At 37.4% G+C, this 27,012-nt stretch overlaps 1 protein-coding gene across 2 annotated transcripts in view; it reads left to right on the forward strand.

Annotated features, from left to right (window-relative positions):
- Window positions 1-4,764: 4,764 nt before the first annotated feature.
- The window catches only part of GOLM2 (golgi membrane protein 2), a 107,428-nt gene continuing 85,180 nt past the window's right edge, over window positions 4,765-27,012 (forward strand). Inside the window, exons 1-2 of one of the 2 annotated variants that reach the window (XM_001363072.4) lie at window positions 4,765-5,529; window positions 24,853-24,907. In XM_001363072.4, coding sequence (XP_001363109.1) covers window positions 5,203-5,529; window positions 24,853-24,907 — 382 coding nt within the window. In that variant the 5' untranslated portion in view covers window positions 4,765-5,202. The remainder of the gene's footprint in view (window positions 5,530-24,852; window positions 24,908-27,012) is intronic. The other variant, XM_001363237.4, reaches the window with a different exon arrangement.

Raw genomic sequence — 27,012 nt, forward strand, 5'->3', positions numbered from 1 at the left:
ACTCACTTCAAGGGGGGGGGGTAATGTATAAAATATTATTATTTTAAATTGCAAAGTTTAAATTCCTTTTGAGAGTAATTTTAGGTTAAGAAACATGCTACCTCTCCAAATCCAGAAAGTGAACTGTTTGGAGAAGACACCATGAAGATGCCTACCCAGACCACACACTGCACTAGAAGATCCAGAGTGAACTTTGGGATGTGGTGATTTGAACTGTGAAGGGTTTGAATGCATTTGTTTTGTATGTATATTCTTATGCCAAAGGGGACTGCCCCCTAACTGGCTTTTTGTCAATGTGCCTAGTAATCATTGGTTTTGTCCTCTTTTCCTTTTATCCACAAATTATTGCAATCTTTAAGTTGATTATATTTCCATGATCCTTTGGGGGAAAATGGTTTCCCAATAGGAACTCAGTGGGGTATGTGTAAATGGAGATTTTGAACCCTAGACTTCAATCCCCAGAAGTCCTTGGTATTTCTCAGAATTCCCTATAATCTCTTCTGAGTCTCCATGTTGGCGAGATCATAATTGGTATTTAACTGGCAGTAATGCCTCCCATGCTCTTTTTTTCTCTGCCATTGCAATGATGGAGGAAGTTAGTGGTAAGCTAAGAGTGGGGATTCTTAATTGGCTAATCAGTCATGGGCACCTGGTTTTCATTTTGTATCTTCTTTATTCCTTGATTTCTAGTAATCCTTAATAAACCTCTAAAAATATAATATTTTATTAGTAGAAATATGATTTAATTTTTATACCTTTTTTTAAAAGTTGTATTATCTTTATTTCAAAATATATCTCCCCCACCTTTGGTGCATTCTTTGTACTAACACATACCTATCTGTATATATACACATGAGTAAATTTATTATTCTTGACCTTTTGCCCCTCCATATGAATTTTATTTAAGTATCACTCAGCAATTTGATTGATAGAGTGCTAAAAGAATTATTTCTTGTACTTATTATAAGGTACTAATTTGTTGTTGTCTAATCATTTTAGTCACGACTAACTCTTTATGCCCCCTTCTCTATGTGCGAATATATATATATTTTTTCTTAAGCACAAAGTCCAAATCCAGTGCATTATCATGGCACAGAGAAGACCATGAGTTCTTGAAGGCTTTACTAGTAGAAGATAAATTCTGGTAGAGTTTGTAACAGTAGAAAGGCTTCAAGTATGGCTCTGGCAATACACTTAGTCTGTTTCCATTTACTTAATACTAACTACTTAATTAGATAAGTACAAAGAAATCTATCACCAATAGGCTGGGCAGTTGATGTGAGTTTTTTTAAGCATGGAAACTCATAAAACAAAGATCTGGTCATCTAGGAAGTTGAATGGATCAATTTCTCAGGGGTAGGCTAGCTATATGAAAAATAGTAGATTTTGGTCAGAAAAAGGAATTTAAGTTCTTGAATGTGGAGGAAGTACATTTGTGGGTGATGGTAAGATCAAGGGTATTACCATCTTTCTGGGTGGGTGAGATTGGATAGAGGAGTAGAGATATAAGTCATGATGAGTAGAATGAGAAACTGAGTGATTGTGGAGTGTCACTATGTATGTTGAAGTCCCCTAGTATGAAGGCATTAGTTGAGGAAGAGAAAGATTGTGAGCCAGGTACAGAACTCATGGAAGTTATAAGGATTTAGGGTTTTGGTTGGGTAGAAGAAGTGGATCATAGAAACCTTAAAGGAAGTGGAACTTTAAAGGAAGAAAGCCTCTTTGAACAGAGAGAACAAATGGAATGGGTGCTACTGCTGAGAAGTTATGAGGAATGGAAGATCAGGCTGAAGGAGTTTTCCTTCATCCCTTTCTTCCACTTTTTGGTATTTTCAATCTACTCAATAAGACTGACCATCTGCAATAGGCTACAGGGAAAACTATAAGGAGTTAATAGAATGGCTCTAAGTTTATTAACCTGCACTAAAATCTATCTATAATCTTGACATCTTTACCCAGATCCTGTTTCGGGGTCATGTAGAATAAAACAATAGTTATCTCTTTTCCATGATAGTCCTATATTGGTCCTTATAAGTAAGATCTTTGGTATTTACTCTGAAAATCAGTCAACAAGCAATTATTACATCTTATTTTGTGCCAGGAACTGAATGTGCAAAGAAAACTGGAAAGACCATCCCTGATCACCAGTGTAATAATTATGAGGCTGTTAGTAGTTTTAGTAGCTTTATTACATCAAAGTAGAGATAGTAACAAGTAGGAAAGAGGTAGAGAGTTTTCTAGCCTACCACCCTATTCTAATGGAATCCAGCTCACTACCTACCTACAGGGTTCCAATCTCCAGCCAGAAGTCTTTGAGAGTCTCTTCAGTAAGAGTCAGTAGAGCAAGAATGTCTCAGAGTCACCATAGCCCAAGAGTTCCTTCAGCAAGAGTCACAATGCCAGAGTCAGAATCTGAATTCAAATGTTGAATCAGAATGTGAATCCCAGTGTCCTTTCAGTAAGAGCCACCAGTGTCAGAGCCAGAGAGAGAATGTCTTCCAGATCCCTAGTCTTGCCATTATAAACTGATTTCTCCATCCATTAGCTCTCCCACATCACATCTCAGGAACCATTCATAGTTCCTTAATTTAGCTGACACCGCCCAGGGGGGCAGTGCTTGTGAGATCAATTTCTTGTCTCTTTGGTTTCAACTTCCTTTCACTGTGGGTGTGTGTATCCTTTCATATCTCAATGGTAAAGAACTACCAGGTCCCTGTTTGATTAAATTAAAACAAAGGGAGATGAATTCCTTTCTCACATCTAATTATATATTAATTGAAGAGACATGTAAATAACTAGGGACATAATCTATATACAGAGTAGGTGTAAGGAACTCTGAGTGGGGAAGGATTAGCATTTTGGGGTGAGGAATACAGTAAAGACTTCCTAAAGATGAAATTTAAGCTGAGATCTGTAACCAAGAGGCAAAAGTTCAGATCATTGAGTACTGGTAGAGGGATCATTCAGTTTGATGAACTATAAATTAGGCCTTCCTGGATAGGAAGTAGACTCTGTAGAGTAAGATGTAGAAAGATTTGAAAGGTAGGAAGGGGTAAGGTTATGAAGCAGGGTAAATCAGTCTCATTTCAAAGTAGTGGCCCTTTTACCTATTTATGGTTTTTATTCACAGGCCCAAAGTGAAAGAGCTAGTGTATTTTCTGAGGATAGAATAATTGGTATTTTTCTCTAATTCACAACAGTTAGGGCTAATGAGTAGCCATCTGCAACTCTTGTTTCTCCTTAATCCAGATTGTGTTTAAAATATTTGTTTAAACCTAATTATATTGTTAACTTGGGAAAAACACAGAACTACTAAAGTAGTCAGAAAAATCAAGTCTTTAATCAAGAAAGAGATAGTGTTCAATATTGGGGCCACTATACAAAGTCAAGTGCCTAAAAACCACACAGAGCAAAGGCTCTGGGCACTCTGGCAACAGTATCTCTTAGACAATCACAGGGCTAGATGATTCTCCAAAGAACAATAGAATTTGGGAAATTTGTATACCATTTGGGGAACTAAGGACAGGGAAATATGATTGATTGGCATTACTATGGCTACAGGATTATCAGGGAGAAACTGATGCTTTACAATGGATACAAAAGGGAAGGGTCTAGACAAGGGTTGGGATACCTGGGAGAGGACTTTATTACAATGGAAATAACTACTAGGACAAAAGGGTACATAGCATTTGATTACCGTCCAACTTGAGGCCTATTGTTCTGTCTGATATGGGTGAGTCTGGGACTTTCCTAGGGGTGAGTTCTCAGGGGACTGAGGCAGACTTGGAGTCTCCAGATTTCAAGTTGACAGTATAAACCTACTAGACTTATGAATGAGAAATGTAATAAATGGGAGAACACCCTATTCTGCAATGCAATTCTCTTGTTTTTACTTTATCTTGGAATCTTAGACTCAAAGTTCTTTACAGCTCTTTTTTATGTGCTGGCTTCTCTGATTAGAACATAAACTCCAAGAAGGCGGACCATAGAGTTTGCTTGTTTGTTTTTTTTTATCCCCAGTGCCCTACACACAATAAAAGCTTAAATGACGTATCACTTTGAAAAACTTAAGAATTATAATCAACATAATGACAACCACTGATTCCAAAGGATACACTTGAGAAACTCAAGAGTACATACAGAGTGCGCCATTTTTTGGACAAGGCCAATTGGGGAATTTAGTTTTGCTTGGCTACACGTGGTTGCCCCAGGGATTTGTTTTTGTTTTTTTCTAAATTGGGGGGAGGAGGTAGAAGGAAGAGAGAGATGGTTGATTTTTCGTTGACAGAAAAAAAAGCCAAATTTTACAAAACAACCGAAAAGCAAGTATCTTTTGAAAATAGTTTACTATTTTCCTTTCTGAAAACATTTGGATTTTTTTTTTAAACGTAAACAACTAGAAGCGGGAGTGCCCCGTCTCGGCTGCAGTTGCTGTGCCACGTCTCCGGTTCCTGTCTCATTGCCCGCATATCCCAGAGAACGTGCGGAATTATAAGGAATAGTTGCACCTTGAGGAGCCTACACAAGAAAAGACCTCGGCGCGTAGCTCAAAATGGGGAACAGATAAGGCCAGAGCAGCTCGTCCTTAGCTCCTGACCCAGAACTAACATCGAACGGCCGAGTCAGTAAAACACTGGCACCGCCACTACCCGCCCAAGAGTGCCGGGAACCCCAGGAGCGGACGACAAAGCTCCCGCCCTCTCGCGAGAAAGGGGCGTCGGCGGAAACCGAGAAAGGCGCCCCCCCACTCCCAATAGCCGGGAGCTGTCCAATTGGGCGGGGCCAAAGGTAAACCCGCCCCTTCCGACTCTTCTGTACGCTCCGCTCTCGCTCGGCTTCCACCGAGACTTGGTGGGTTAGGGCGTGAGGTTCTCGTGGGCGCTCCGGCCAGGGCCTTCCACGTAGAGCTTCTTTTCAGGTGTAGAGCCTTAGACCGAAGGCAGGCGTGCTGAGCAGGCTGGGAAGAAAGGGACCAGGGGAAGGAGGGCGGGGCGGGTCTGCCCCTCGAGGCCCCGCCCCTTTCTCTCCGCTCTTACTCTCTCTCCCTCTCCGCCTGCTAGGGGGCCCTGGGGCCAGGTCCCCCAGGCGGCGGCTGCCTGGCCGAGGTGCTCTCGCTCTGAGGCCGCCTTTGTCCCATCGCCACCCCGTCAGCCTGCCCGCTCCTACCCCCACCTGCTTCCCGCCTGCGTCTGAGCCCAGAGGATGGTGGGATTCGGGGCCAACCGGCGGGCCGGCCGCCTTCCCTCCCTGGTGCTTCTGGGGCTGTTGGTGGTGATCGCAATTCTCGCCTTCAACTATTTGAGGGTCTCCTCCCGCCACGTCTTGCTTCAGGAGGAGATGCTGGAGCTGCAGAGCCAGGTGCAGAGGACAGAGGTGGCCCGCAATCACCTGGAGAAGCGCAACTCGGACCTCCTGCTCCTGGTGGACTCGCACAAGAAGCAGATGGATCAGAAGGAGGCAGACTACGGCCTCCTTAGCAGCCGTCTGCAGGCCAGGGAAGGCCAGGGGAAGAGATGTGAAGATGACAAGGTAAGGACAACCACTATTTCATTCTCTCTCCCCCACCTCCCGCCCTCCACCTCCAGGCTCTTTCTCAGCCCTGAGGAATGGATGCTCCCTTATAACCATCCACAAATTCCTTCCTTCTGACATTTCAAATCTATGCCTTATTCACCCTCATCTTCCATCACCTAGCCCCTGCTGGCCTGTGTCAGGTAAGTGTAGTTCCTATCCGTGTGGCATGTATGGATGGGGAGGGACAACTTCCTCCCACCTTTTTCTTCATGCTCAGCTGCTGAGCTGGCAGTAGCAATCATCTGGCTTATGTGGCAACATCACACTCACAAACACATAAATCTGGAGACTGCCAAGATTTGGTTGGTTATTATTGCTGTCATCCTTATCCTGTACACACTGAAAGATGTTTCTTTTCTTTCCTTCTTTTTAAAAAAACAAAAAACCATTTACACCTTTTCATACTCAGCGGAGTTTATACTAGGACTTATCCTTTAAGCCATTAAACATTTCCACAAAACTATATGTTGATGATTTTCAAATGTTACCAGCTCTTTGAAATCCATTTATATTACCAGACCTAAACTTAAGACCTGGACATATTTGTTTCAAATCTTTATAGCCTCTGTTATATTCCAGATTGGTGGCTAAATTTGTATAGAGGGTAGGACATAAAGCTATAAGTATCTAGTTTAATATTTTATGAAAGTATTTCTCAGTGGGATTTTTGAAGACATAAGGGAAGTAAAGCATAATTTCTGTGCTTTAGTTCTTGGGTTTTATATTTCATGGAAAAAGTAATAAAAGACTTCAAATTAAAAATATTTTAAACCACTTTATAAATTTGGCATTTTTATGTTTTTCATGTAGCAGAAAATCATAGCTGAAATGATATTCTTTATGAACTTTAAAAAATTAAGTGTTAATTTTGTTAAGACTTAAATTTGCACACCCTTGATATTTGTATATTTCCTTTGCCAACTGTTACATCAAAACCTTTTTAGAAAAGTCATTTTCCTGGATTTAATATCTTTTTAAGCTATGACCATTTTCCAGCCTCCTCACCATGATTGTTCCTCTTGTTACATTAAGACTGAGGTCCTACTTGTTCATGCAAACCTATCATTGTTATATCATAGTATATATCTAGAATAAGAGACCTTGAATGTTTTCTGGCTTCACAATTTTTGATTTTACAGGTGAGTAAACTGAGACCCAGAGAGAAGTGACCTTTCCGAGGGCACGTAGATAGTATCAGAGCCAGGCTTTGGATTTATATGTTCTGCATCTGAATCTAATGCTCTTTCTAACATACTGTACTTTCTTCAATATCAAAGGAAGAACTATCTCTTCTTTCAAAAACAAAGCATTCTATCTGTTTTGGAAGGTCTCATTCCATCTTTCTTCCCATGACCATTTCCTTTTTTAGCATCGTCAATGGGTGTATTTGTCTATCTCTGTTTCTCTCCTTTTCCGCCTTCACACATAGCAATTTTCTTCCAGAAAGAGGCTGTTTTTTAACCCTGCTTCATATTGTCTAGTTTCTCTTCTTTTTACATACTTTGTATTTTTCTCTGTCAAAATCCTATAAAATTTTCATTTTAACCCCACATTAACACATCTTCTGTCCTTAACAGTTAACTAAAATTATTTTCTTGAAAGTCACCAGTGACCTCCTCCTGAACAAATTAAAAAACTTAATCCTCATTTTACCTTGTCTCTCTATAGCATCTGATACTGTTGTCATTGACTTCATAAAACTTTCTCCTCTCTTGCTTTGATGAAATTTATCTTCCACTGGGTGTACTCAACATTTCTCCAACTTGTCATTTTCTTAGTAGCCTCTGGAAATAAGTTTTATTTTTGACTTTCTTCCAGCTTTAGACCTGTGATCCTAGCCAAGTATTCTAATGATTTCACCTTTTTTTTTGTGCTAATAACTTTGAAATTTCAGGGATCTCAGAAGTCATCTAGTCCAACTTATTTATACCTGAATGAAATCTCTTCTATTATATCTTTAGCAAATAAGCATTTATCATCTCAAAAACTATCATAAATAGGGAAACCTATTCCCTCCTCAGGCAACCCATTTAACTTCTAAATAGCTCTAATTATTAGGATATTATTGAGCCAAAATCTGCCTCTTTGCAACTTTAACCTGTTGCCCCAGTTCTGACATTTAGAGAATAAGTAAGACAAATATTATTTTTTTATATGACAACCTTTCAACTACTTAAAGGCAGTCATCATGTCCTCTTGAAATCTTTTCTTCTCCAGACCAAATATCTTTAGTCCCTTCTTTGTGTAGAATATTTTCTCATATCACCATCCTCAGTGTTTTCCTTTGCACCAAAGAGTAAATATGTATTTTTTAAATTGTAGTAAGAAGATATTAATTTAGTATTTTAGGTGTGGTCTGAACAGGGTAGAATGTGGCAGTACTGTTGTTTCTTTAATTCTAAACTTTATGCTTCTGTTAATGAAGTCTAAACAAATTATTAATAATGACCTGAGTATTTGTTTCAAGGTTTATATTTTTCCAGGAGTGTGAGGTAGTAGAGGTATTGTTATGGATAGGGTTCCCCTCCTTCCAAAAGATGAGAAGCAAACAAAAGGTAGATCAAAAAGAATTGTAAAATAGGACAGTTACATGTTGAATTTATTAATCAGCTGAGGCTAAGATCATATGTAGGTATTTTAAAAGAAAAACAAATTCTACAGTAATAGAGATTTTTTCAGTCTCTTGTACAATTCTCTCCTATTTTACACTCTGTATGGAAATGCTTGTTTATTTGGTGTTTGTCAAGTTCAGAATATAAAAATAACAAATAATGAATATTGGATAATATGACTAAAGACCAAGAATGTTACAAACCACATCAGGGACACATGACTAGAAAAGAAGATGGGCTTATTATATAGCAAAATGGAAGGTTAGAGATAGGCAGATGGAATATTGCATTGGTATCTATAAGATAATAAACAATGTAGATGTACAGCACATTGAAGAGATCCTCATAGGGTTATAAAGTGAGAGCTGGCTATGGAGTCCTAACTCCCCATTTTTAAAGATAAAAAACTGAGGCCAAGAAAGGTTAAATGACTTTTCCGGTGTCATATAGATAATAAGTGACAGAGGTGGGTTTTGAACCCATTTCTTCCTTACTTCCAAATTTAGTGCTTTATTCACTATGCCATTCTTCCTCTAAGGAGGAGCCATAGAAATATTTGAATGATAATTATGTAAGATGAAAAGACTTGCATAGAATGTATTGGTAGAAGGAATACTTACAAATTGAATTAAGGATCTATCAAGATTCCATTGGCTTGTTTGACTGTTATGTTGTGTGTTTGTATCATTAAGCTTATTATGATGTACGAAAACTCACTTATCTTTTTTGTGTCATCTGTTGTCTAGTCAACTCTCCCTTATGTGCTTGTTCTTTTGGATCCAAGTGGACTTGAAATTTTAGTATTATTTGATACCATTCATTGCCCTATCCTGATGGAATTTTTGCAAATCTCAGATTCTGCCTGTCTCCTAGCTTTGGATTATCTGTGCACTTGAGAGGCCCATCATTTATGCCTTTATCAAAGTAATTGATAAAAATGCTAAACAAAACAGAACCAAAGACTAATCCCTAGAGTACTTGCTAGAAAGGTCCTTTCAGATCAACATTGATCCATTAATCATTCCATAGGCCCAAATTATACTAATGCAAATCCATATAGCTGCAATCCTATCTACCTAATATTTCTCTACTACAACTGTAAAGTTAACTTGAGACTTTACCATATACTTTGCCAAAAATCCTCTAATCTGCTAATCTTTTTTTTAAAATATATTTTATTTGATCATTTCCAAGCATTATTCGTTAAAGACATAGATAATTTTCTTTTCCTCCCCCCCCCACCCCCCATAGCCAACGCGTAAGTCCACTGGGCATTAGATGTTTTCTTGATTTGAACCCATTGCTTTGTTGATAGTATTTGCATTAGAGTGTTCATTTAGAGTCCATCCTCTGTCATGTCCCCTCAACCTCTATATTCAGGCAGTTGCTTTTTCTCGGCGTTTCCACTCCCATAGTTTATCCTTTCCTTATGAATGGTGTTTTTTTCTCCTGGATCCTTTTCAAGTTGTTCAGGGACATTACACCGCCACTAATGGAGAAGTCCATTACGTTCGATTATACCACAGTGTATTAGTCTCTGTGTACAATGTTCTCCTGGTTCTGCTCCTCTCGCTCTGCATCACTTCCTGGAGGTTGTTCCAGTCTCCATGGAACTTCTCCACTTTATTATTCCTTTTAGCACAATAGTATTCCATCACCAACATATACCACAGTTTGTTCAGCCATTCCCCAATTGATGGGCATCCCCTCGTTTTCCAGTTTTGGGCCACCACAAAGAGCGCAGCTATGAATATTTTTGTACAAGTCTTTGTGTCCATTATCTCTTTGGGGTACAGACCCAGCAGTGCTATGGCTGGGTCAAAGGGTAGATATTCTTTTGTCGCCCTTTGGGCATAGTTCCAAATTGCCCTCCAGAATGGTTGGATCAGTTCACAACTCCACCAGCAATGAATTAATGTCCCTATTTTGCCACATCCCCTCCAGCATTCATTACTTTCCTTTGCTGTTATGTTAGCCAATCTGCTAGGTGTGAGGTGATACCTCAGAGTTGTTTTGATTTGCATCTCTCTGATTATAAGAGATGTAGAACACTTCTTCATGTGCTTGTTAATAGTTTTGATTTCTTTATCTGAGAACTGCCTATCCATTTCCCTTGCCCATTTATCAATTGGAGAATGGCTTGATTTTTTGTACAATTGATTTAGCTCATTATAAATATGAGTAATTAAACCTTTGTCAGAGGTTTCTATGAAGATTTTTTCCCAATTTGTTGTTTCCCTTCTGATTTTAGTTACATTGCTTTTGTTTGTACAAAAGCTTTTTAGTTTGATGTAGTCAAAATTATTTATTTTACATTTTGTGATTCTTTCTATATATTGCTTGGTTTTAAAGCCTTTCCCCTCCCAAAGGTCTGACATGTATACTATTTTATGTTTACCCAATTTACTTATGGTTTCCTTCTTTATGTTTAAGTCACTCACCCATTTTGAATTTATCTTGGTGTAGGGTGTGAGGTGTTGATCTATTCCTAGTCTCTCCCACACTGTCTTCCAATTTTCCCAGCAGTTTTTATCGAATAGTGGATTTTTGTCCCAAAAGCTGGGATCTTTGGGTTTATCGTATACTGTCTTGCTGAGGTCGCTTTCCCCCAGTCTATTCCACTGATCTTCCTTTCTGTTTCTTAGCCAGTACCAAATTGTTTTGATGATTGCTGCTTTGTAATATAGTTTTAGGTCAGGGACTGCAAGGCCCCCATCATGTGTGTTTTTTTTCATTATTTCCCTGGATATCCTTGATCTTTTGTTCTTCCAAATGAACTTTGTTATAGTTTTTTCTAAATCAGTGAAGAAGTATTTTGGTAGTTCAATGGGTATGGCACTAAATAGATAAATAAGTTTGGGTAGGATGGTCATTTTTATTATATTGGCTCGTCCTATCCATGAGCAGTTAATGTTTTTCCATTTGTTCAAGTCTAGTTTTAGTTGTGTGGCGAGTGTTTTGTAGTTGTGTTCATATAGTTCCTGTGTTTGTCTTGGGAGATAGATTCCTAGGTATTTTATTTTGTCTAAGGTGATTTTGAATGGGATTTCTCTTTCTAGTTCTTGCTGCTGAGCTGTGTTGGAGATATATAGAAAAGCTGATGATTTATGTGGGTTTATTTTGTATCCTGCAACTTTGCTAAAGTTGTTGATTATTTCAATTAGCTTTTTGGTTGAATCTCTAGGATTCTTTAAGTAGACCATCATGTCATCCGCAAAGAGTGATAACTTGGTCTCCTCCTTGCCTATTTTGATGCCTTCAATTCCTTTATCTTCTCTAATTGCTACTGCTAGTGTTTCTAGTACAATGTCAAATAGTAGAGGTGATAATGGGCATCCTTGTTTCACTCCTGATCTTATTGGGAATGCATCTAGTTTATCCCCATTGCAGATGATATTAGCTGTTGGTTTTAGATATATACTGTTTATTATTTTTAGGAATGACCCTTCTATTCCTATGCTTTCTAGTGTTTTTAATAGGAATGGGTGTTGTATTTTATCAAAGGCTTTTTCTGCATCTATTGAGATAATCATGTGGTTCTTGCTAGTTTGCTTGTTGATGTGGTCAATTATGTGGATGGTTTTCCTAATGTTGAACCAGCCCTGCATCCCTGGTATGAATCCTACTTGATCATGGTGAATGATCCTTCTGATCACTTGCTGGAGTCTTTTTGCTAGTATCCTATTTAAGATTTTTGCATCTATATTCATTAGGGAGATTGGCCTATAGTTTTCTTTCTCTGTTTTTGACCTGCCTGGTTTTGGAATCAGTACCATGTTTGTGTCGTAAAAGGAGTTTGGTAGAACTCCCTCTTTGCTTATTATGTCAAATAGTTTGTGTAGTATTGGGATTAATTGTTCTCTGAATGTTTGATAGAATTCACAGGTGAATCCATCAGGTCCTGGGGATTTTTTCTTAGGAAGTTCTTTGATGGCTTGTTGGATTTCAATTTCTGATATGGGATTATTTAGGAATTCTATTTCCTCTTCTGTTAGTCTAGGCAGTTTGTATTTTTGTATATATTCATCCATTTCTCCTAAATTGGTGTATTTATTGCCATATAATTGGGCAAAGTAATTTCTAATGATTGCCTTAATTTCCTCTTCATCAGAGGTGCTGTCCCCCTTTTCATCTTTAATGCTGTGAATTTGCTTTTCTTCCTTCCTTTTTTTAATTAGATTGACCAGTACCTTGTCTATTTTGTTTGTTTTTTCAAAGTACCAGCTTCTTGTCTCATTTATTAAATCAATAGTTCTATCACTTTCGATTTTATTAATTTCTCCCTTAATTTTTAGGATTTCTAATTTGGTTTTCTGCTGGGGGTTTTTAATTTGATCGCTTTCCAGTTTTTTCATTTGCATTTCCAATTGATTGATCTCTGCTCTCCCTTGTTTGTTAATATAAGCATTCAGGGATATGAATTTACCTCTGATTACTGCTTTGGCTGCATCCCAAAAGGTTTGAAAGGATGTTTCGCCATTGTCATTTTCCTCGATGAAATTATTAATTGTTTCTATGATTTCTTCTTTAACTAAACGGTTTTGGAGTATCATATTGTTTAATTTCCAATTGGTTTTAGATTTGGTTTTCCATGTACCATTATTAATCATTATTTTTATTGCCTTGTGATCTGAGAAGGCTGCATTCATTATTTCTGCTTTTCTGCATTTGTGTGCTATGTTTCTGTGACCTAATGTATGGTCAATTTTTGTGAATGTGCCATGTGGTGCTGAGAAGAAGGTGTATTCCTCTTTATCCCTATTTATTTTTCTCCATATGTCTATTAATTCTAATTTTTCTAAGATTTCATTCACTTCTTTTACCTCTTTCTTATTTATTTTTTGATTTGATTTATCTAAATTTGATAATGGTTGGTTTAAGTCTCCCACTAGTATGGTTTTATTGTCTATTTCTTCCTTCAATTCTCCTAGTTTCTCCATTAGAAATTTGGGTGCTATATTATTTGGTGCATACATATTGATTAATGATATTTCCTCATTGTCTATAGTCCCTTTTAACAAAATATAATTACCTTCCCTATCCCTTTTGATCAGGTCTATTTTTGCATTGGCTTTATCGGATATCATGATTACCACTCCTGCCTTCTTTCTATCAGTTGAAGCCCAGAAGGTCTTACTCCATCCTTTAATTCTGACCTTGTGGGTGTCAACCCGCCTCATGTGTGTTTCTTGAAGACAACATATGGTAGGGTTTTGGATTCTAATCCATTCTGCTATTCGTCTACGTTTTATGGGTGAGTTCATCCCATTCACGTTCAAAGTTATGATTGTCATTTGTGGACTCCCTGGCATTTTGATTGCCTTCCCTAATTCTAACCTATTCTTCTTCGGCTCTACCTTTTAGTCCAGTGATTTACTTTGAAACAGTCCCCCTTGTCCCCTCCCTTGATGTTTCCCTTTTTAGTCCCTCCCTTTTTGTTCCCTCCCCTTCCCCCCTCTCTTTCCCTCCCTTTTTGTTCTCCCTCTCCCCCTCCCCCCCTTGGTTTTCCCTTCTCCTTACCCTTGTTGGGTAAGATAGAATTCAAGATCCCAATGGATCTGGATGTTTTTCCCTCTCAGAGTTGATTTCCCTGAGATTGAGGTTTAAGTAAATCCCCCCCCCCCTCTCTTCCTCTCCTTCTTATAGGAGTTTTCTTCCCCTCCCCTTCCCATATGAATCTTTGTGTGAGAATGATTATTCTATTTGGTCTTTCTTTACCCCCTATTTATACATTACATTTTCCCCACATATTAGTATACATAGGTTGATATAAATGTAGTCCTTATAGAAGAGAGTTTGAGTAAAAGAAGAAGATAACATTTTCCCCTTTCCTTAATATTTACCTTTTCAGGTATTCCTTGCTCTTTGATTTTCGGTATCAAACTTTCCACAGAGCTCTGGTCTTTTCTTTGCAAAAAGTTGGAAGTCTTCTATTTTGTTGAATGCCCATACTTTCCCTTGGAAGTATATAGTCAGTTTTGCTGGGTAGCTGATTCTTGGTTGGAGACCCAGCTCTCTTGCCTTTCTGAAGATCATGTTCCATGCCTTACGATCATTCAGAGTAGAACTTGCAAGGTCTTGTGTGACCCTGATTGGCATTCCTTTATATCTAAATTGTCTTTTTCTGGCTTCCTGTAGGATTTTTTCTTTTGTTTGATAGCTTTGGAATTTGGCAATTACATTCCTGGGAGTTGTCTTTTGGGGGTTTAGTGTAGAAGGTGTTCTGTGAGCTCTGTCAGTGGCTGTATTGCCCCCTTGTTCTAGAATCTCTGGGCAATTTTCTTTGATTATATCTTGTATCACCATGTCCAGTTTGGTGTTTATTTCTGGCTTTTCTGGGAGTCCAATTATTCTTAAATTATCCCTTCTCCCCCTATTTTCCAGATCTATCACCTTGTCGGTGAGATATTTTATGTTCTCTTCTAATTTCTTGGTATTTTGGCTTTGCTTTATTGATTCTTGCTCTTTTACATGATCGTTGTCTTCCAGCTGCCTGATTCTGGCCTTTAAAGCCTGGTTTTCTTTTACAGTTTGGTCAAACTGGTTTTGTAGATGCGTGAATTTCTTTTGCATTATTTCCAACTTTTCCTCCCAGAAGGCTTCCATCTTTTTGGTCATTTCTGATTCAAATTCTTCATAGGTTTGTGGAGAGTTTCCATTTCCTTTGGAAGGTTTTGGAGCATTTTCTTTTATATTATCTTCTATCTGCTCTGTATTTTGTATTTTGGCTCCATAGAATGTGTCCAAAGTCGCCCCTTTCTTCTTATTTTTCTTGGTATTTTGGGGCTTCTGTGCTTCTGTGGAGTTTTCCATCTCTGAATGTGGAGGATTGGCTTTTCTTGTCTCTGTCTGGTGTTCAGAGGCTTTAGTCCTGGGCAGATGGTTCTATGACTTTCCCTGGGTTAAACTGAATATGCCTCACTGGAACTGGAATGGAAGGGTCGGACCACGTTGCTTTCAGGAAGTTGCCTTCAGAATCGCTGGCGGTGAGGCTGTTTCGTCGGCCTGCGGGGGATGGGCTGCAGCTAACCCAAGCTCCGAGAGCAAGGACTTTCACTGAGACTTGGATAGCAGGATCCAGCCCGTGAGGCTGTCTTGCCCGCCCTGAGGGTTGCTGTTGTTTCGACCAGCTCTCTGCAGCGGAAGCCCCAGGCAGTAACTTTCACCGGGACTGTAGAAGGCCCTGAGGGTTCTGCTCTCTGAGCCCAGCCGGCAGGGCTGCGGCTTCCGGGAGCCTTGGACTCTGCGCTCCTACCCCTGAGGTCCGAGGGATCTCGGGTTCTGGCTTTTGAGGGGAGCCGTACCTTTTGAACCGGGTCCAGGTCCAGGAGGAGGGTTCCCAGGGTCTGTGCTGTTGATCGTTTTGAATTTCGGCGCCTTAGGAGCTTATAGTTTGAGATCGGTCGGGAAGGTTTTTCCGGAGATCTGAACTTGAGCTTTCTCTAAGCCGCCATTTTAACCGGAAGTCCTAATCTGCTAATCTAATAGCCATGTCAAAAAAGGAAATGAAATTGGTCTAGTATAACATATCCTCTTTTTTTAAAAAAAACCTTACTTTACATCTTAGAATTAATATTGTGCATTGCTTTTCAATCAGAAAAGTGGTATACCCCTAAAGTATGTGTTTTGAATTGAGTATCCACCAAGCCACAAAGACTTGTAATCTCAGGTTGACTAGTTGGGTAGGGGGGAGATAGGAAAGGTGGGAGCTCTCCATTTGGGTGGTTGGGAGTTAGATGGTAACTCCTTAGGAAGGTTGTCTCAGAGGTAGTTTTATACTAGTTCCCTGGGCAGCAAAGAATTTTGCACTTTCAGATCAATTGGTGGAGGAAGGAGAAAAAGGTATTATCATCTTTGTTAAGAAGTGGGGTAATAGTACCATAGATGGTTTATAAGGTTTTCCTTTTTTTAAACAAAAAAGTACCTACTATTAATGTACATTTGAATTGCTTAATTTACTAGTTCCAATAGTTCAGGGTGGTGATTGGATGAATAAAGTGGTAAGAATAGGATATGATCTCTCATCTTTCTTATCTCTGCTTAGGCAGCATAAATATGTCATCTATAGGAACTAGGGCTCTACAAAGGGAAATATTTCTCTTGGGCAAACAGTATTAGAAATAAGAGAATCCATACAGATGAGAACACTTGTAATTGAAACAAAAGTGAAAAAGTATTTAGAAACAGTCCACAAGTTATTTATCTGGGGAGTTGTGCTGGCCAGAAATGTTATATATTTATGATTGTGAAAAAACCTTCAGTCAATTCTTATCCATTATAATACTTCAGAAGTTCATACTGGAAAGAAACTTTCCAATTGTAATTCTCAGGGGAAAGTCTTCAGTCACAACTCTCACTTTATTAAATGAGAAGATTCATACACTTAAGAAAACCAATGGGGGCAGCTGGGTAGCTCAGTGGATTGAGAACCAGGCCTAGAGACGGGAGGTCCTAGGTTCAAATCTGGCCTCAGACACCTCCCAGCTGTGTGATCCTGGGAAAGTCACTTGACCCCCATTGCCCAGCCCTTACCACTCTTCTGCCCTGGAACCAATACACAATATTGATTCCAAGACGGAAGGTAAGGGTTATTAAAAAAAAGAGAAAGAAAACCAATGTGCATTATCAGAGAGGGGATAAGCATTCAGAGATTGATGAAACCTTTAATTCAGCATCATAAGTCACATAGGTGAGAAGCCTAATGTAGGCTATTGTGAGAAAGCCCTTTGGGCATAGAGAAAACATGGTTATATTTGAATTGACCTAGATATATAGTGTATTTCCTGAAGGAATTATAACATTGGATTTTGTTTCTGGATTCATTTTATAAATATTTTTCTTTTAATGGGAAAATGGAGACCAGGCACATTCATTGTTTTAAATAATAAAATTGATTTGCTTTATTAAAAAAGATACCTGCCTTGGATAGGCATTGTTAAATTTTTGGAAAAAGGAAGAGACATTTCTACCAGTTTAGGAATATAAGGCAAAATAATAGAATTACATCATGGGTGAGGAGAAAACAGAATACCCATTGTTATTGTTTTTCTTTGTCTAGCTTGACTAAGGCCAAAGAAAATGGCTCTGAGGTTGTCCTTTTTGATAAAAGGACAATGAAACTTTTACTTTAAAGAGTTAGAGCTTTCTCCTATATCTGGTAATGGATGTTGACCTTGGAATGAGGGTAGAACTTTACAAGGATTTTAAATGTTAAGGCATAAAGGTCTCAACTTACCAATACAATAATATACGAATATAGACAGTCCTAGCAGTCAATCATCAAGCTTTTAATAAACTCATTCTATGTTTCAGGCACTGTACCAGGTGTTCAGTATTCAAAGAAAAAACAGTCTTTTCACTCAAGCAGCTTAAATTCAAAGGGGGTAGATTCACATAAGAATTTATAAAATACATTCAGGACATATACATAATAATGCCAGGGAAGATACTAGCCAGTGGGGAAACCAAGGAAGAGCATGCAGAAGGTGGCCTAATATCAGTTAGCTTTTATATACATAAAGAAAGACTGGCAGTTTAGTTTTAAAAATCCTAAATATTAGATATATCTTTATATATATTATAAACGGATACAGAACTACTACAAAGACCAAATGTTATGGAATGCAGTGTAGCAGTTAATGTTTGTTAACTCTGCCATACACATGAATACTTTCTTCCTAGTGTTTATGACCATTTTAAGTCAGTGTCTGAGGTCTCCTTCTAACCTCTTTGGGTACCCGTTGGGTAAGCAGTAGTTTTAAATCATAACTTTGCTTCAAAGTTCTTTATTCTTTTCATAAGGAATCTAAGAATTTGCAATTTGTAAAGTACTCTAACTTCATTAACCATGTTTAGCTCATCGCTGTTTGGATGAGGGGATGATAGAATGAGACCAATTGACATGCAGTATCAATCGAATCTTAATTGTTTTGATTTCAAAGACTTTGTGGTTCTTATAAGGTCAAGAACATAAAGAAATGGAGTTTAATCTGTTTTGTTACCTAGGGATAGGACAGGATAAAGGGAATCAATTTTCCTGACTAACAAATCTATAGGGGGGGAAAGAAAGAAATATAAAAGCAAAACTAGAGAGACTTTACAAAGAGTGGAAATAAAAAAGGAAAGACACATGAATGGGCAGTTTTTAGGAGGTCAATAGATAGAATTTTACCTGGAACTTAAGCCCATGTACACCTTATTATTTTTCTTTATTATGTTTACCTTTTCTTTCTAGAACCTTGGACACCAAAGGGGTTCTGACATTGAAGGTATTAATAACTTTAGGGTCGGGCCTGGGGAGTCTAGTTGGCAAAGGCCATTATTGAGTATCTAATGCCTCATTATTATTTTTAACTCTCTTTTGTAAGGGTTAAAATGTAATAGTTGGACTAAATATATAAAAATGTGGTCACCAAAAATATATTACTCAAATCAGAATGACTTTTTATGGTAGTTTATTTACAAAAGGAGAAAGAATGAAAGTAAGGGAAGAGAGAGAGAGTAGATAATTACTTTGGTGGGTCTCAACCAGGCAGGACTTCAGAGGCAACTTAAAGAAGGATTCTAGCCTCAAGGTCTCCTCCAAGACGGGGGCATCTCCATAGGCTAGTACCTCCAGAAAAGCCAGGGAAAGGAGTCAGCCTTCTCCCTCCCCCACATGATAGTCCTAAGGGAAGATCCAAGAACAGTCTTACCAGAAGCATTCTGAGGTCCCAAGCTGGAGCTCCTCCAAGGCCAAGTTCAAAGGAGAAAAAACTGGTCACAGGAAGTTACTACCATTTTTAAAGATAGTTCTTTGCATCACTTCCTGTGCCTTCCTTCCACTTTATGTGGACCAATTGCAGCTTTAGCTTTGCTTCGGACTGCCCAGGAGGCAGTTAGTTGTTTTTGATTTGTCACTCACTAACACATGTGGGTCATAGACCTCCCTCACCCCACTTAAAGTGGGGTTGTATATATTACTGATGGCTAAAATCTAAAAATAGCTAGGGGAGAGTTAATCCCATCTTCACACTTTGACACTTTGATGGATGTAATTTGGTACTTTAAAGTTATGGTAAGAGCATTAGACCTGGAGTCAGTAGTACCTGACAAATCCTTTCTCAGACCCTTACCAGCTGTGTGACCTATGGCAAGTCACTTGGCCTTTCTTTGCCTCAGTTTCTTCATCTCTAAAATGGGGATAAACTCCCAAGGTTATTGTGTGGATTCAATGAAATGATAGTTATAAACCACTTGGCAAACCATATAATATATAAATGCCAGTTATAATTATGAATATTAGCCTGCCCTCAACTGACCATGAAGCTAATTTGCTCAGCTTTGGAGCTCCCAATACTCTTGAAAGAATACACACTTGGCTGGCCTACTAAGTCAAGTCAGCCCTAGACCAGACTGCTTCATAGTTCATCCTGCCATTCCCCTTCTATTTGCTTCTGCCCTTCTTTCCTCACCTAATGCACTAGACCTCTAGAACCTGTTCACTCAATCGACTTAATCTTATACAAACACATTTTAATGTAAAAATAACATTTAAAAAAGAGGAGTTTTAAGGAATTGTGAACTTTTATCTAGTTATTTTAAATGATATATTTTACAATTATGTAATTTAAATGTTTGCATGCATATATTAAATACAAAGTAGTCATAAATTTTTAAGTTATTGTTGAGGTAGTCAATACGAGTACAGAAATTCCTGAGGATAATAGCAGAAGATAGGTGAATTTGACAGTGAGCCAAAGGCTAATATCATAGAGGAAAGTGGGAAAGTTACCTGAATTAGGTAGATGACAAGTATGAGGAGAAAATGGAATAAATGAACTACAATGATATTATCTATTATCTATTCCCTAAAAGAAATTTGAAAGTGAATTGAGGAATATAATACCTTTTTTTGCATTTGATAAGAAGAGTGGTATTAGAGGGAATTTCAACTATGCCTTGAGAAAAGGGCATTGAGTTGGAAGTATTCAAAATTAGTCTATGAAGAAAACAACAGAGTGGAGTACCAAACCCAAGAATATAAAAAAGGAAAAGGAGGGTTATTTATAATATGAAAATCCACACATTTGAGGATGAAAACATCAAGGGATTATAAGAAACAGAATTATGACAAAGCAGAAATACATGAAGTCTATACATAATAAATTCCTATTCAAAGAGGTAGAAGAGATATCACATGTCCAAGGAAAGGGTAGTGGGAGAAGGAAACACAGTAACATTTAGCCAGGGGATTCATCTAAGGAAAACATTTTTAAAATCAGAGAACAGAGGAGGTAAGCTACAGTTACAGAGACATAGCTTATAGGATTTTATTAAAAGAAAAGGGAAAAGTGGAAGATGAAAGAATCTATAATCCCTGATGGCGAACCTGTGGCACATGTGCCAAAGATGGCACATATAGACCTCTGCTGGGAGACTGACCTTGCCCCCAAATGCAAGGGGAGGGCATGGAGAGCTGGAACCTCTCCTTGGAGCTTGGCCCTGCCCCTGTATGCAAGGGTGGGTGGGGCATGCAGTTGGGAGCAGGCACAGAGTCTGGAATGTAGGGGATGTGTGGCATGGGGTCCCTAACAAGTTCCAAAATGTTCACCATCACTGTTCTAGGTTAAGACTATTGGCTTGCAAAAATGTTTAAACCTATAAATGTATATAAAAAAGAATTGGTCAAAAGTGGATGAAATTAAAAGGAAAACTGGCATTTTTAATGTACTGGGGTTGTAAGTAAATGGTATGCAGTGTTTTTGAAAGTGGAGTTGTAATATATATATATATATATATATATATATATATATAATATATAAATATATGTAATATTTAAATGCCTTTTTTTAAAAACCTATACTTTCTTTCCCAGTAACAATTCTAAGACAGAATGGCAAGGGCTAGGCAGATGGGGTTAAGTGACTTGCCTAGGGTCTGGCTAGGAAGTGTTTCAGGTCAGATCTGAACCCAAGTCTTCTCAACTCCAGGCCTGGTGCTCTATCCACTATGCCACCTAGCTTCCCCTTAAATGCCTTTTATAATTTTTTTAAGCTATGAAGATTAAATGAGATTGGTGTATATACATAAAGTAAATTACCACCAGATTAATTTTCCTAAAACATTGCTTCTTAATCTCCTGCTCAGAAACTTACATTACCCCATAGAAAAGCATCCAGATACATATCCATCATTCAAAGTCATATAGTCTGGCTCTGGGTTATCTTTCCAGCTTTATCTTCCACTCTTTCCCTATAACTATCCTCTATTTTAACCAAACTGCCTTTTTTTTTGCATCATTCATACAATGCATTCTACTGGCACTTTACTTATACCAATCCCTCTTCAGGGAATGCCTTCTCTCCTTTCCTTCCCACACTACTTATTGAAATTTTAAACATTCAAGTCAACTAATATTCCAATTCCTCCACAAAACTGGGACACCTAAAAGTATTACCTTAACTTTTGAGGTAATGCCTGTGATATTTTTCACATGTTACTTGTAATGTAATTATATAGAGAGAGGTATTTTTCTCCTACTAGATTGTAAATATTTCTAAATCCTCATATGCAGGGACTGTCTTATTGATCTCTTCGTGCTCAGTTACAATGCCTTGTTTGGAGTAAATACTCAATAAATATTTGAGTGAATTAGATGTGATACAAAGTATTATTTACCCTTTTCTCATAACTCAATCTGTTGAAGAGAGTCCAATATTTGGTCATCATGAATCTACTGCTTCAGAGAATAAAGCAATGGAACTAGGTCTACAACCAAGAATCAACTACCCAGCAAAACTGACTATATTCTTGAAGGAGAAAGTATGGTCATTTAATAAAATAGAAGACTTCCAAGTATTCGTAAAGAAAAGACCGAACTTGAACAAATCTTTGCCCCCTCTAAAAAGAGCTGCTTTAAATATTTTTGTACATATAGGTACTTTCCTTTTTTTTTTGTCTCTGGAATATAAACCTGGCAATGGTATTTCTGGGTCAAAAGGGTGGTATGTACTGTTTGGTAGCCCTTTGGGAATACATCCAAATTTCTCTCTTGTATGATTGAATCAGTTCACCACTCTCTCCAACAATGCATGTGTCCCAGCTTTCCCAAAGCCATTCCAAGTTTTGTTATTTTCCTTTTCTATAATAATACCCAATCGATATATCGGTCTGGGGGGGGGGGGCATCTCAGAGTTGTTTGAATTTGCATTTCTCTAAATAATATTTAGATGATTATAAATAATTATCTATTTTTGTGTGGCTATAGAGTGCTTTCACTACTATGAGAACTGCCTGTTCATTCATATCCTTTGACCATTTATGACTTGTATTACTATTATCTATTATGTATTTGAGAAATGAGACCTTTATTAGAGAGACTTGCAAAAACTTTTTGCACCTTTATGATTACTATTAATTACTTACCATCCTCTTTACTCCTGTTTATTTTCTGACCTCCCAAGGAGTCTTATTTGGGGATGAGTGACTTCCCTGGAATCACCCTCATGGCTGAAATTTTATAGTTAAATACCTTGTTATTGGTCTCTTTTCTGTGATTAGGTTCTAGGCTTTCAAGACTAATGGACACATTGAAAAAACCCCTAGATCTGAAGTGAAAGGTCTTGTGTTCCAATCCTGTCTCTTCTATTTACTGTCTACATAACCTTGGGCAAATGATTTAACATTCCTGGGCCTTAGATTTTTCATTTATAAAAATGAGGCATTTGGATTTAGATGGTCTCCAGTGTTCCTTCCAGCTCTAAATCTATGATCTACCATTTCCCTAATATTGTGAAACTTCTGTATTTAAAAAAAGAATTAAGACAGTTATTCTTAGAGAGGCAGCTATAATATAGTGGAATGAACACTATATTTGGATTCAGAGGCTCTAGTTACATGTTAGATATTTTTGGTATTGTAACAGGGATTGATCGGGGGAAACCTTCTGCAATTTGTGATAAATTCTCCAATTATCCCAATGAGGTTTGGATGGAGATATCTTTGGAGATATCTGAAAGGCACCTCTTCATGAAATTGGGCATGCCCACTAGCACCTTACCAAGAAGACCTAGGAAATTTCTGATGTTTGGATGACTGGGGTTCAAGAGGATGGACTCTTGAGAGAGCCACCCTTCTCCGTAGTTTGTAAAAGTGAGATGATTAGTATATCAATTCAGTCACTTCTGAATTCCTTTGCATTTTCCCTTCAATATTTCTTCCAGAGTATAACAAGGGAGGGAGGAAAGAATTTCTCTTCCTTTTCCCCCCATGAATTAGTAATGACTGCTTTAGGGTAAGAATGAATGGGAATTTTATGTGCTCACTTAAAGCTTCTAAGCATGTCAGACTAGTTTCTGAGTGGATATTCCTACCTGAAGAAAAAACAATGGCTATGACATCATTAGGATTCTTGAAGAAGTACATGATAGATTTGCAAACTAAGAGGAGAAATCTAGCTCAAGAAATGGTAGAAAACTGAGGCAAAGAATTTCCTGCAGAAACATATAGAAGGAGAATACTTATGTTTGCCCAGTTAGCACAAGTTAGAAAATTCTAGGATCAGACCTTTGAGAGAAAATGAGTTTTCCTAATGAAACATATTCAATGGGGAAAGAAAAGGATCATTTACATAGTTCTTGAGCAGTATCCTACTTAGGGAGCAAGGCCATTTATTATATAGTACAGGTTTAGGGAGAATAGGGTTGCTCTCAACAGCCCCTAAAATATGTTTACCTTTTAGGGTGATTTAAACCATGAGATTATGAGTTGAGGGGGAAACTATAGGGAATGCTATGGAACTAACTGGAATGTCAAATAGTTACCCCCAAAGCAATCTCAAATTCAGTTGTTTTCTAAGGAGATTGCTAATAGGCTGAAAATTTTATGTGCTTTTTAAAAAATACATTTGAGGGCTTATGAGAGTCTTCCCCATTCTCCATTTTTTATGAAATAAAAGCTGTTCTATACATACATATTTATTTTAGTGCTTATATAGTAATTGGGGATGAACCTTTTTTTCACATTCTGGGAAACCTAGAAATGAGCTATGTTGTGAGTATACTAGGAAGTTTTTATGGAGTAACTTCGAATGGTGGCAGTATAACAGAGAGAAAATTACTCCTTTGAAGTACCCTCTTAGTATCCCCTAGGGGGCTACCCAGTTTTCATGAGCTCAGAGTTTTGGAAGGCCCTGAATATGGGTTATATATTACTATTACTTATGAACTGGGATCATGCTTACTTAGAGCTTTATTTATATTTATATTTCTAAATTAATTGGTTCACCAAAAGGAACATATTCAAATTGAGTATAATTTTATTAAATATTAAATATCTTTGGTTTGCTTCTAGCTGTGACTACCTTGAAGACATCTCTGAGCCCATCTTATTTTATTATAACTGTCTTTCAAAAGTCTTTCCTATCTTGAATTGGAGTTGGCAAGTATAGCCTCCCATTGGGCTTTTAAAAAATTAATGTGACATTCATCAAACTTAGTATTTTTGCAAAAGATTTCTGTATTTTATACTATACACCAGAAAGAAAGAAATATTTTTATATGAAATCCAAAAATAAAATTGTTCAATTGCAGGATAAAGACTTTCTGCTCTGTTTTTCATTAAGTCTCTAGTAAATATGAACAAGTATGCTTTATTTGATAAAATAAAATTTAATTTTTCTTTTCAGGTTAAACTACAGAACAACATATCATATCAGATGGCAGACATACATCGTTTAAAGGGTAAGAAATTTCACTATAAATGAAATATAAGTTAATGGGCACTAAATGTCTAAAAACTGAGGCCTCAGAAGCAGTGGGTTAAATAAGAAAAATAAAACTATTAGTTCCAACATTGAACATAAGTGTCAAAAACTTCATAGGATATGACTTAAAACTAAATATATATCTGTAAGTAATACATACGTCTTAGTATCTGAAAGTATTTTTTAACTTAAATTTTTATAACTGTTGTTTTATATCAGAATATATGAGAGACTTTTTAGACTGTGCTGAATGATCTGTTTTTAGACTATTGATCAGTCCAACCTGAGCTTTTAAAATTAACCAATTTGGGGGCAGCTGGGTGGCTCAGTGGATTGAGAACCAGGCCTAGAGATGGGAGATCCTAGGTTCAAATCTGACATCAGATACTTCCTAGCTTTGTGACCCTGGGCAAGTCACTTAACCCCCATTCCCTAGCCCTTACTACTCTTCTGCTTTAGAGCCAATACACAGTATTGATTCTAAGATGGAAGGTAAGGTTTAAAAAAAAATTAACTAATTTATTCAAATATTACATCATTATTTCTATGGTTAGTAATCTTTTCAATGGAGGTACTTCTAGCTTAGATACTCTTTCACAATCCATCCAGATTTTCTCATTGTCCCAATCTGGATTCAAATTTGAAAGCCTGCAATATCCCAATCCTGTCTCCAGCTTGCTGGAAAGAATATATAGTCTTCTCTGGATATGTAAGTCTTGTGCTTGAGGTTCTATTCCCACTCTTTAATAATAAGGATATTTAGGTTACCATTCACTTACTTGTTTAGAGAGGTCCTTGTCACCAAAATGAAAGAACTGAAATAGTTAAAAGAAATTGATTAAGCTTTTTATTTCCTAGTTCCTTGAATTTAGGGAACCTCATTCAGATCACTTTAGTGAAGTGGCCTTAATTTAGGGTCAAAAGAAATGGAGATCATAATCACTTTTAAAATATAATTCTAAATTGCTATACAAAATTGTTAGCCCAATTCACAGCTCATCACAATGTATTATTGGGCTTTTATTTTCACAGTCACTTCAACTGTGACATTTTGCCTCTTTGTCATTGTTTTTGCCAATTTTCTGAGTGTTAAGTAAATCTTCAAAGTTGTTTTAATTTACATTTCCCTTATTATTGGTGACTTGGAACATCCTTCTAATAGTTTGCAGTTCTCTTCAGAACTGTTTGTTCATGTCCTTTGAGCACTTTTCTCTCAGTCTTATATTTATGTTAGTTTTCTACATAACTTATATATAAAAAATATATCAGAGATATTTGGAACAAAATTTTTTTTTCTTTTTTGGAGCTTTTACTTAGAGAAGGATTTAGAGTGGGAAAAAAGGGAGTTTCCCAATCCTAGGGCAAGGGTTATTGTTCCCAGCTAAACTGACTGTTCTCCATTTACAACATTTTACACATGAAGAAACTATCCTGTGGAGGTAATATAATTAATCCTCGGCCATAAAAGCAGTTGAGAGGCAGAGCTGGCATTTGAACCCTGACATCCTACTTGAAATCCAATATTCTTTCCACTACAATCACTGTTTTACAAATAGCATTTCACAAATCTCATAAGTGCCCACAAGACTTTTTAGCCTTTCTATTTATATTTATAGAAACCAGCAGTAATAAATTACAAAAGGAAATTCATTCATAATAACTAAAGAATGTAGTCAAAAGACAGGAAAAAAATAGATGAATGTGGAAGGCATCTCATTGCAAAAACAATAACCTGGAAAACAGAGAGATAATTTGAGAATCATTGGACTATATGAAAGCCATGACCCAAAAAAAGGCCTACAAACTACATTTCAAGAAGTAATAAAAGAAAACTGCCCAAATCTCTTAGAATCAGAGGACAATGTAGAAAGAGAAAGAATATATTGGTCATGTCCTGAGAAACCCCCAAATGAAAACTTCCAAGTACAGTATAGTCAAAATCCAAAGCTTCCAGGCCAAAGAAAAAATACTGAAATTGAGGTGGAGCTAAGGTGATGGAGTGGTAGGAATTTCTATAGTCCTTCACAAAATTCCTTCATGCAGATCTAGAAAATGCAACAGACCAAATCCTAATGAAGAAAT

Source organism: Monodelphis domestica, chromosome 1, assembly GCF_027887165.1.
Source record: "Monodelphis domestica isolate mMonDom1 chromosome 1, mMonDom1.pri, whole genome shotgun sequence".
Lineage (NCBI taxonomy): Eukaryota > Metazoa > Chordata > Mammalia > Didelphimorphia > Didelphidae > Monodelphis > Monodelphis domestica.